The sequence below is a fragment of the Tigriopus californicus genome, chromosome 11 (genome assembly GCF_007210705.1).
Source record: "Tigriopus californicus strain San Diego chromosome 11, Tcal_SD_v2.1, whole genome shotgun sequence".
Lineage (NCBI taxonomy): Eukaryota > Metazoa > Arthropoda > Copepoda > Harpacticoida > Harpacticidae > Tigriopus > Tigriopus californicus.
Genome location: NC_081450.1, coordinates 14,812,857 through 14,825,044, shown reverse-complemented (window position 1 = coordinate 14,825,044; position 12,188 = coordinate 14,812,857). Strand labels below are relative to the sequence as shown.

The window sequence follows — 12,188 nt, the reverse complement described above, 5'->3', positions numbered from 1 at the left end:
AATAAACTACTTTAAATTGTCTACTAGTCATCTCATTTTAATACTATTTTAACCCCGGGCCCCCTGTTCTCCAAGTAGACCTTGTTGAAGTGGTTAGTGAAATTTGTCCGAGGACTTACTGCACACCCGGTACAATACTCAATTCAAATCGGCATCATATCAAAAGCGCGTTGTTTCTTCTTGTCTCTTCTACGTTCAGTCTAATATTTCAACTCAGAATCAATGCTAGAACGTCCATTTTCAGGCGATCTTTTTAACATAAACTCTTAAAAGGGAGGCAATAAAAAGGTCATCATAAATGGTATTCTTTTCCATTTCTGTTTCATTCCAAATAATCGCATTTTTTGATCGGGAAAGGGCACTGATTTTCTCTATTGTGTTTCACAACACTTAACGTTAATTCGTCAACTGAATCCGTTTCACTGGTAATTTCACTGAGGCGCAATTTGCTCAAACAACTTGGAAGTATAGTCGCTTTTAGAGAAGCTGACATTTGAGGCAAAATCTGCGTGCAGTAACCATTTGAATTGCCGATGGTCTATAAACATTATCAGTTTAATGTAACAACGCATATTTGAAGGTCAATACTTTCTTTTCGAGAATTCTGTACATCTGTTTTGTCCAGCTATTACTCACAAGCAGGGGTGGGCCGAAAGAACTTCCGTGATTGATAATTAGAGCGATTCCTTAAGGTTTTTAGTATGATTTATTTTTTTTGAGTTTTTTCCCTTTTCCCCTGAAAGAAAGAAATTTTGCTTTTTTCCAATCAGAAATACATGCAGTTTTGAACGAGCAACTAATTCTATTAGGGTCCTTTTTGACGAAGCTCATTCAAGTTTGTTTTTTGTTGGAAAAATGAATGCTTTTCATTACGATTGTTAATAATGCATTTTGATTCTTAAATTGCCTAGGTGCAAAATATTTAGAAGTTTATCACTTAAACATCCAGCTATTAAACATTGTATAAATCTGGCATATCTTAGAGCTCTGATCAACCACTACATTTTGTTACTTTTGGTGAACAGAACGGCATTACCAAACTTATATGATAAAGAGGAATTTGCGATGTTATCTTCTTAGTTGACGATGTCCATTACTATTCTCATGTATTTTGAGACTGCATCTGGTCGAAAGCTCTTGCTCGATCAATCTCATTTTGCATTTAGAAAGGTCAAATATCGCCACCCACGCCCCATCTCTTTTGATTGGATGTTTCTTTTCTAATTTTGGACAAGTTCGTAGTGATCATTATCGTGAATAAAAGAAGGTACCGGCGAAGTAGCTACGCAGCTCTTTTAAGTGATTGAATGTTCTTTTCTCACGACTTACAAATCTAGGCTCTTCGTACACACTTTAATGTATTCTTATTTTTCCTTTGATCAAATTCGCTTTTTCTGTATGCGGCATATTCTAGATACACGATACTCAAAGTCAATTATGATCTGGTATGATTCGCACTAATGGCAACAATGTTCTCAATTTCAAAATACGGGCCGGGAATAGGATTCCGACACTTAAAAGCCAGGAAATCTAGATTAGCAAATCCTAATTCATACTAGTTTTGGTCTCATTCAAAAATATCTGAAAGTGATTTGTAAGACAGCTTTGACTAAATCAAATATCAATTTGAAAATTTGCACAACAGGCGGAAATACTGTTTTACAGAGGCTAGAGAGGCATTATTTGAATCCTATGAAGTGTCATCAAGACACTATTGTGCCTCTCTGAGATTTTGAAACTTCTAGCCCCATATATCGGTGAAAATGTAATAAATCCTTTAGAATCAAGACATGGTCTTACGTACAGAGAGTTTGAAAAGAAGGCTCGCTACATATTACTACGGAGGACGACACACTTTCATGTCCCTCTTCTGACTAGTCCATAGTGCTTGCCGTAGAAATACCACATCGAAGACTCACTCTATATTTGGGGTGCCTTAAGTAGAATTGCATGTCTTTGAGTGCGAGAGACTCTGCTGTTGTTCTCCATCGTCTTCGCTCTCAAGTTCACGACGACCATTGAGACGGACGACCAACCAGTGACGATAGAAAAAAAGAGCTTCTTCAGTATATGACTGCATACTGACTGACTGACTGACTGACTGAAGAACTGAGTGTACACATAGACATACTAGTAGCATACTCGACATTATTCCCTGTAGACGAGAGCCTTCCAAGCGGAGGAGGAATTTACTGGGATCGAAGAAGGCCAATGGGTTTGTGGGAGTTAATGTAGAAGGGCTCCTCCACCGTACAACATTAACGTAGTTAGCCAAGCACGACTGAATGCTCCATGGAAAGAAGACCGTCAATGAAGGAGGATACTAGGAATGAGCCCACTCGGTACTACACGTTTGTAGTGCACGTTCACATTCGGTGTAGATGTACAGCATGTGTGTGTGTCTTTGCTACTATAATCTGAGATTGAACAACGCATGCACTCTCTCGGAATCCGAGAGTAAGGAAAACTGCACAATAATAGGAATGCGATGAAGTTTTTTTCCTTCCATTTCCCTGTAACATGGTCCAAAACAGGGAAACTACTGTGATTCGAGGCTTTAGAGAACCCCGTTTCAAGCCTTTTTGAGCCTTTGTGAGCAAGTCTGGGTTCCAGAGGGTGAAAGTTATTGTACTTATAAGACGGGTTTATTTCGACCAGGAAAGCCACCGAACAAAAATGGTGATGCAAATTGCAATGGCTTTGGAAATATATGTTCATTTTCGTTTCATTCACAATCAGCTGAAACTCTTTGGAATCTCTGAATGATTCTTCAGGATCTCGATAACTTCTGGCTTTTTAACGTATTTTTGACTAATCAGTGTTCAACAATTCGAGTTTAAAAACTAGAACTAAAATCAATGGCACAAGTCAGAGATTATTTGGCCGTCAGAGGTCGCGTAGGGGGTGAATACCTAGAGACCCAGGATGACCCAATGAACAGCTGGCGAAAACTCCAGATTCGGGTATTGTTTGAACATCATCTTTTTTTAAGCTCCAGGAAGCTGGGTTGTCAATTTGAAAACCCTGGACATTGAAAAGGCTACAACGGGCGCAAAAATGTAGCAAATTTGGAAATTGTGTTCTAAGAAGCTCCCAAATCTAAGAGTCTTCCCCTGGATTTGGTCAACCCTAAGAAACCATTGGCAAATTGCTTAAAGTTGTTAATGTCCATTTGAAGCTTTCCATCAATATCAGATTCAAGTGCTCTTGGCGAGTAGGCTTCAAAACATCAGAAACGGAGAGCAAGACATGGCTAAGTACCTTTGCAAGGCGTTTTGTTCTACCCGTAACTTCAGTTCTACGCCATGCAGCTTGGCGCTTTGTTGGGACATCTCCTCTCTAGCTCACTCTAGTGTCAAGCATTAGAACGCGATCTCGACGTATGCCATTGGACATGAAACATTGTATTCACAAAACTTTTTCATTGGAAAGAAGGCATGACCATTTCTTAACTGACATGGAAATTATGCTTGTTCCCTAAAATGGTCCTTTTCAATGGAATTGTTTTACGGACTCTTTATTTGTTTTATAACGTGCATAAAGCACCCTAGGATCTCATGAAAACAGCCGTTATGGCTTATGAGGAACCACGGTCTCATACCCAAACCTAGCAACGGAATGCTCTTGTATTGCTGATTGAGATCCAGATAAAAACAATTCACTTAGTAATGCCTCCGTTATGTTAGCTGTTAGAACCTACCTTTTCATCATGGTCGTTGTGACCATTGTCGTTTGATCCCTCGGACAAGCTTTGGGTTTTGAGTTTTCGGGTCACGTAATGCAAGCTCATTCTTGTGAGTCGATACCAAAATCACACCCACCAATCCGTCCCAGGTTTGCACACAAGACACTTAAACTGTCAACACCTCCTTCAAGAGATGAGCGTGGACACCATTTGATGATCACTGATCATGAGGTGATTTGTTCGAACAAAGACGCTGTTCTCGCTCAGAACTGCGGGGAAGTGAGAAGGCAATCTATGTACCTCTCTGTCTTCTTGGTTAGCCCCTAGCAGAGATGGGCTACTAGTAAAAATGCTAAGCTAGTAAGACCAGATTAGACAGTTGACCCGCAGTTGGACATGTTGGTTTGGATGCCACTTTTACTCTGGTCCGGTTGATAAGACCACAGTGACCCAGGACACAACCTTTGCTTCCAAGTTCTTGGGCTGACAAAGACCTTCTTCGGCTCGCTCTGACATCCGTACGTACAGTCAGTCACAGAGAGAGACGCAGAGAGGCCAAGTTCTGTCTGCCACTCAATTATTGGCGTGTTTCTACAGGGAGGACTACTACAAAGTAGGCATGGATATATTCAGGCTTGCCAGAGGAAGCGCCCTCGAAGGCCAGAAACTATGATTGGAAGGAGGAAGGCGTGCGATGGAAAACCAGTCCGCAGACAGGCACACGGTTATGTACATTGGTCTTTGTTATGGCTTGATTTCACGGTCAGTCCTAGGAACTGAGACCTAAGGGTGACCCTGCAGTCAGGTCGAGAAAACTCCAGACACTCGAAGAGCTAAATTGATTTAATAAAAAGAAAAAAAAAACCTTAACGAGGTTAAGTAACGCGTAAATTATGTCTTAATTTATTACAAATGCAGTTTTTATCCAAAGGCAAGTCTTCAAGCCAAATCATTTTACGAATTCGAATTAAATAACAAGATGCTCAAAAAAAGGTCCCATTTTTTCCAGGTTTGCACGCGAAAAATAAAACTTTAAAAATATTCCTAATCTACGGTGATTTCCCTCGATCTGGATACCCTGACTGAGGCTTCACTGCGAGGATAGTGGTGACGGCTCCGAGTTAGCGCTCTCTGAGCTCGAGATTTACGGCATGGCGGTATTTCGGAACAAACCATGCAATAATCAGTGGATTTCGGGTGTCTGTGTTCGGCCTGACGGCTCGATGGGCCTCGATATGACCACGCTCCGAAACTACAACTTTTACTACACTTCCACTATGAAAATACTACACACGCCCAACAAGAGTCCAAAACAAGCTCGAGGAGAACACGTCAGGTTTGCCGCGGGAATATACCAAGCCAGATTGACAGAAAAAAATAGTACATGTGACAAGGAACCAAAGAGTGATGGAGAGTAAAGAACAAGAAGAAAAGTTCAATTTTCCTAATTAATTCCTTAAATTCTAACCGATAGTTGAACGTAAGCGCTCAATTTTATGAAATATTGTTTCAAATTCAGGAAACAGATGATAGCGTTAGTGAATTATATCCTGATTGCTTGAGAACACCAAACCCTGATTGGGTTAGACGGCGCCACTTGCTTTACTGAAGCATCACCTCTCTGTTTTCACACAAACTGCCGAACAATGATTTCTTAGTTGATTATCTTTATCCACATTATTTTTGCTATCTATAACTACCTAACGGCAAAGCCACATTGTTTAAAGAATATTTTGATGCAACATTTGACCTTCTTTTGTGACTAACCCGAGTAATCTTGAGACTCCAAAACTCTGTAAGATCATAGCCAGGCCTCAGTTAAAAGTAAGCGGGCTAGGGTTTTTTGCAGTGCACTCAATATTAAAATAAAATTGATTGTATTTTGAAAATGCTAAGATAATGCTACTTTTTCCATAAAAGGAAACATTTAATGTTCGTCCATAGGGTTCTTGTTTGAAAATTAGTTAGTATGTAGGCCTCCAAGATAATGGTAAGTTCGATGAGCATATCCAGTTGAAGGTGGGGAAAGCTTTTCAAATGTGTGGCTGGATGTATCGCACGTTTAAGTCCAGAGAAAGAACAGTGATAGTATCACGATGCTAACTCTGTACAAGTCGATTGATCAGCAATATCTTGAACATGCTTCGCCCATTTGGGCTCCAATGAGTTCAGCAGGTTTGCAAAACGTCGAACAAGTCCAAAGATGTTTCACTAGGAACATCACAGGATTGAGAGAGCGCTCATATTGGGAGAGACTAAAAGAGTTGGGACTGTGCAGTGTTCAGAGAAGGTACGAAAGGTATCTGATACTGGCTTCAAAAGTATCCATGAGCTTTGTCCCAACCCAGGATTTAGGGTCAATTCTAGCGACCGTAGAGGCTTAATGTGCGTTTTGAGAGCACCTTCAAGCCCTCGAGAATCCAGGCTAGTTCGAACAATGAAGTCCACATCTCTTCTTTCTCGGGCTCCTTCATTNGTGCGTTTTGAGAGCACCTTCAAGCCCTCGAGAATCCAGGCTAGTTCGAACAATGAAGTCCACCTCTCTTCTTTCTCGGGCTCCTTCATTGTTTAATTTGCTTCCCTCTAATATTCGCAGGGAATACGCAGGCCTTGCTGATCCGGTAGCATCTTTCAAGTCAGACTTGGAAAGGTTTTTGATCAAAATTTCGGATCAACCTACTTGACAACTCAAATTCGTTGGTGGATTAGATATTATATGAATAAAATTGATAAAATGAATGAGCTTTTTATCTCGAAATGCTGGGGATCCCATTCCCTGCAGCGTTAAGGATCCTTGCAAAAAAAACGCTCATGGAATAGTTCAAATGTTTCAAATTTTCACGGACCAAAGGTACTAGGCCACCCTGTTCCAAAGTATCAAAGTGGAAACAAAATCAAAATTACATATGTTACATTTTGGATTTACTTTGCGTGTGGTAGGGTATTTTGCAAAGGGGAAACTTTCAGAATCACCCCATCACCTTAGATACTCGATATTTTGAATGTATGTGTATTTTGTTTTGAGTCTTTCTTACTGCTATTGTGAATGGAAGCTCCAACACGGCAAGATGAAATTCATGGGCCGAATTTTGCACCTACTCAAGTGACAATCATTGATGACGGCCTTCACGTGCGTGAAAGTATTGATTGGAAAGCTAAATCCTACACATTATCCAGTTCTAGTCCAACTGGATCTTGGAGGACAATGATTTAAGATGATTACCTAAGCCTACTTTATTTGATGCTCAGGGTCTAATTAATGGGGGGTTTAACAATTTCCATTATGGTGAATTGAATTTTGAGTTTCAGCGCTTTAAAATGTCATTTCACAAAGGAACGATTTAACCGGGAAAAGACCCAGCGAAAAAGTGGTGGAACCACAAAGTGCCAAGTCATCAAAACAAAAAAGGCGCACCATCTCATTTTTGGAACATGCTTGACATGCCGTTGAATTTGGCACAGAAGATTGGAAAAATGATTGGAATTAAAAGACTGCGCAATCAGGAGGAAAATGTGTGTTGTTCCATGTCATTTCCCAATCTCAAATGTGTCTCCCAACCAAAAATAATCGGCTTTGAGTTTCATTCGAATTCGGCTAAATTCTTTACCAGACATACTTGTTCCATGAGCTAATCAATTGCAAAATCTTTAAAAGAACTTTGTTTGGCTCTCAATGATGGCAAAAATGCATCTTTTGGTGAGTGTAGAGCTGACAAAGGCTTGGTAGGTGGGGGTTACATCTGTCACATCCCATGTGCCAATTGGCTTTAGTGGGGCTCACAAATCATGCCCTTCCCCCTGGCTCGCTCGAAATTTCCCCAATAGCTGCTGGTTTTGGACCATGCAAAGCATCACGGCAAGAGAGGCATCTTGCACGAAGACCTTCATAATTAAAAAAAAAGTTGGAAATGTTTCAACTGGACATGCCTGGTCAGATGATTCCTGCAAGTTGCGAAGTTCTGCAATGAGCAATATTGCACTTGAAATTGTCTGTTTGGGACCAAGGAATTGAATTTTTTTGCCCATCCGAAGGGAGGGGTTCCTCTTGTTTGCGTGCTTTTGCGGGGTCCTAAAGAGAGTCCTCAGATTTATAACCGTCTATCAATTTGCTTTGACATCAAATGCATTTCACTTGAACTGGTTCTTAGAGTTGTGCAAACCCTCAATGGATAATCATCTTGCAAAAGAAGCAATGACCAAGTACGGTTGAACAGAACAAAACAAAATCCCTTGCTGTTTAAATCAATGGACTTTGAAGAGACGTTTGACTCAAGCCATGGCAAATGGAACACCTGATGGAACCCACAGTCTTACAAATCTTACAAATTCATACATAACCCATGAAAATTGGCCTGATCATGCGGAACATCAATTATGTGGATTAGATTTGAAAAGAAAGCTTGAGTTGGTCTGCCTAATGGAATTCCAGGATTGGTCTTGAAGTTGCTTTTGTTTTTGATGCCGGACAAGAGGGCCACAAAAAGTGGATCGGCAAATTGGTCGATGGCCAAGATAATCTTCCCTCGTCAGACATTTCATGTGAAGTTTTGCACCACTCACCACTGAAACCACATGAGAACCAGACGAACCATTCGTGTGATGAGACCAGTGCAGAAGAAAAATAAGTTGTTCTAGTAGAAGTACTACACCAGAAGTAGTGGTTGCAAAAAAGGCTTAGTGCTCAGTGTTCTTGAGAGCAAGGACCGACAAATGCCAGACCCCCTTTGACGGATAGCCTGCACTAAAGGTTAAAGCGGCAGAAGAAATGGGACCCATTTGCGTTGCCTACGATTTTTCAAGAAATGCAACTCCTCCAACAAATTTGGATCATCAAGAAATGCGCCAAAAACAGGACCTCGTGTCGGGAAAACCTGGTGCATATTTAACCATGTACCTTGTCGTCAAGACCAAAATTTCGAGATCGTGGCTTGATATGATGTCGGAAAATAGGAATGAGACCTAACTCTACTGCATTTTAATTCAAGTCTTCATTCCCTTGAGATGATGTTCCTATTGTCGGGGAAGTATGTTTATTTGCAAACAACTATGCCAACGATAGCTGGTAGTTGGGCCAAAGTATGTGATCCTAAACAAAGACGACCTCAGAGCCTAATCGTGCACTATCTTGGAATAGTATTTTTCCTGGTCGTTGAATTTGAATGAGACCCTCCAAAATGCAAAAAAGTTCCACTCCCCCTGTTTCGCCAAGAACCCGGGAAGTAAAAAATCGAATCTCCTTTTCTCATTCTAGCCTGAAAGAAAGGATAATAAATTATCCAGAAACGGACTTCATGTCACAGCGTGCCGGATTGCCCGGATTTGGGTCTGGAAGTAAGTTCTCACAAACCTTGGTTGTCCTAGTTTCCAGCGCTCTATGCTCGCGGATAAAACTAAACTTGAAAATTCAAAGGGATTGGAGGTCGAATACATGCTTCCTCTTCATCATCATCATCAAGACAACCAATGATGTTGCTACGGTGCTTCCATTTTGGGAACGCACAATCAGAATAATCCAATTTTGATGAAGCTCTCCTGTATCTGGCATTGATGTAGGTCGTTTCTCTCTTCATAGAGGCCGTCAGGGTTGAAGAGGAAAGCTTTCTGAAAGTCTTCAAAACCTCGGTAAATCACGTTTCAGCAATGCGTTGCGTCCCAATCTGATGCATGCCCACTATGACAGTGTTTAACCACTTTGATCTTCATATTCATGCACCCAAGTAAAAGGGAACACAATGCTGAAACATCATGTACCTTGGTTTCAAAAAGCTCTCCTCTCCAGTCCTGACAGACTAAATGGTCTGTTTCATTTGAACAGATGGCGCAGTCTCTTGAAAGGTCAGGTTTGGGTTGTAAAATCTCTCAAATAAAGAGGAAGTATTAATGGATGACCTGATCAACAATCTTTAAAATGATTTTTGTATGTGTTGTTTGGTTCTTGCATTCTGCAACTTGTTACAACAAAGGGATATTCAAATCATGGCTCATGATTTTTTTCATTTAAAAACTGGTCAACTATACCACGGGGTTCCCAAGGAGTACCCGCCATTTGGTCGCACAACATGTGTTCCCTCTACGTTTATCCTTACAACCTAGTAGCTGCAAAAGCAGTAGTACCCATTTTCATTGAAATGAATTTTGGAACCTACAGACATTTTCACTTGGTTTGGTAATGCCCATCATTGTTATTTACTTTGAAAAGTTAGGTTTAGGTCCATTTAGACCACATAAGATTTATTACAAAAGCCATTTGTAAATAAGCTTGAATTTCAAAGCATAATAATGATCTGTTCCTTAAATCTATATCTATCAATTATGTATTCCTTACATCTATAGGTCTATCTATCCATAATATCTTCCTTAATCTTTATTTTTATCATACATAATCTATTCTTTATATCTATGTTTTTATTATACATTATCTATTCTTTATATCTATGATTCTATCTATCTATGTTTTCACCTATATATTTATATTGTTATTTTAACAAAGTACAATATCTGAATGGACACAATGCCTTGGTCATAATGGTCCAGTTACATGACATAGATTTTCACACAATCTGCAGATAAAACTGCAACTCATAGCACAATTAAGGCCCAAGATAAACTTCAATGAAAACTGCTTGGGCAGTGTGAACAACAAGAGGGTTGGTCTGGGAGTTGTGAGTTGCTTCTTTGTCAAATTTATGTGATAAACTTTGTGTTGTGTAATTGGAACATTAAACTTCCCAAGCAGTTTTCATCGCAACTTATTTTTCTTGATGAAGTGTTCAGTGTTTCTAAACACTGGCAAAAGAAAAGAGCTGGGGGAGTGCAAGCATTAGTGAAAAATGATTTTGTGTTAGAATGCAGTAATGATTTCAGCTATCAGCGATGGTATTAATCAACAACAATATATTGCATTTGTTGTTGCCTTATGGATTTGAATTATACCAAATAGATGAGTTGAGGGAACTTTGGATTGGTGGAAACAATAATTCAATACAAATTACCATGTAAGAAGCTATGAACCAAATTCAAAATCAATTTGATTAAAAAAAACCACCATGTGATGTTAACATGTGGTGTTAGATCAATTGCAGATGATTCATTACCTCCTCTTTTTGAATGGCTAGATTTGAAGTAAATAATGCAAAATATGGATCTCAAACCTATGTGGAGTCACTGTTTTTGCTCCTCACCTCTCAGGGCAACCAAATTTGGTCTGTTACAATTCTTCTCCATGGAAATATCTTTTTCATTTTCAGGATGAAATCCCCGTTTTAATTTTCTAATTGAATTACATTTTGCTTTTTTACCAAATTTACCGTTTGTTTCCTCTTTATGGTTGATTTGCTACCTTTTTGTTTACCTTTTTTTTGGGGGGGGGCAAATTTTTCTACCTTTACGTAACCTTTTTTGTTTATTTTTCCTACCTTTTTTCCGAGATCTAGTCATCATATAACCCAGGGGCTCTAAACAGAGGAAACTAGAGGGCTAGGCAGTGAAGCCACACTCACGAGATTTTTGAGATTTTTTTTGGCTCACTGCCTGGTATGTGCGATGGGGATTGGCTTTGAACGCATTTAGGTATGTGATTCTCAAAATCAAGTTCCGGATTCAGGGAGCCAGTGAGTTGATGGCTTGTTTGTCTGCTTTTGTTGAAACTGCTAATGCAAGAGAAGTTGATCAGCCCAACACCCTGCTGTCCAACTACCAAAATGTGTTCAAAGCAAAGTCTCAAGTGGCTTGGTTGGAGTGACTTTTCTCTGACAAGCCCTCTAGAGGAGACGACACGGCTTTCCCCTGAACACCAAGTTAGGCCATTGCATTGAATTGAGACAGTAACTCTAGTATCAATAAAACAAGGTTATCCAATACATAGTACATTTAAGTGTTTTTCATCAAATAATGATCTCTTTGATGTACAACTCCCTTCATAAAATAAATATTTCAGAATTAATTTTGAAGCTCAAAAGAATAAATGAAATACCCATGACCATCAAATTTATCAAAAACAATCAAATTGTTTTTCAAATCAGAGAAATATTGCGCAAAACTGGCTCAAAAACATACATAGATAGAAGATAAACACAAATCATTTTATTAGCTGATGAGTAACCTACACTGACAAATTATAAAAGAAATGTAAGGAATAAGCAATAGAGGAATAAGTACATAAATGTTCACATATCTTAATCCACACATTTGACCAAACCATCAGACATTGGTGGAAAATGAATGAGCTTTTGGTAGAGTTTAGATTTTGACTTTTTAGGAGGTTTGCATGAAAGGCAGGCATTATTTAAAGGGGACAGAGTAATATCAAAGTACAGTACACTTGATTGCAATTTGAAGTTTGGACTCCAATAAATTTGCTTTTTGCAAAAGCATCCAAAATAGTCCTATAAAACAGGTGCCATATCTCTTATGATATATTATTCCATGATTATGAAGCATCTAAATGAGTTTAAAGAACACTATGTAGCTCAGAGCTACAATGTGACTACATTTGGATTGAAGG

At 39.4% G+C, this 12,188-nt stretch overlaps 1 protein-coding gene across 1 annotated transcript in view; it reads right to left on the bottom strand.

Annotated features, from left to right (window-relative positions):
• Window positions 1–4,433, bottom strand: part of LOC131889842 (uncharacterized) — a 25,110-nt gene extending 20,677 nt beyond the window's left edge. The window contains exon 1 of the mRNA XM_059239045.1: window positions 3,701–4,433. Within this exon, the coding sequence (XP_059095028.1) occupies window positions 3,701–3,790 (90 nt within the window). The 5' untranslated portion in view covers window positions 3,791–4,433. The remainder of the gene's footprint in view (window positions 1–3,700) is intronic.
• Between the last annotated feature and the right edge of the window lie 7,755 nt (window positions 4,434–12,188).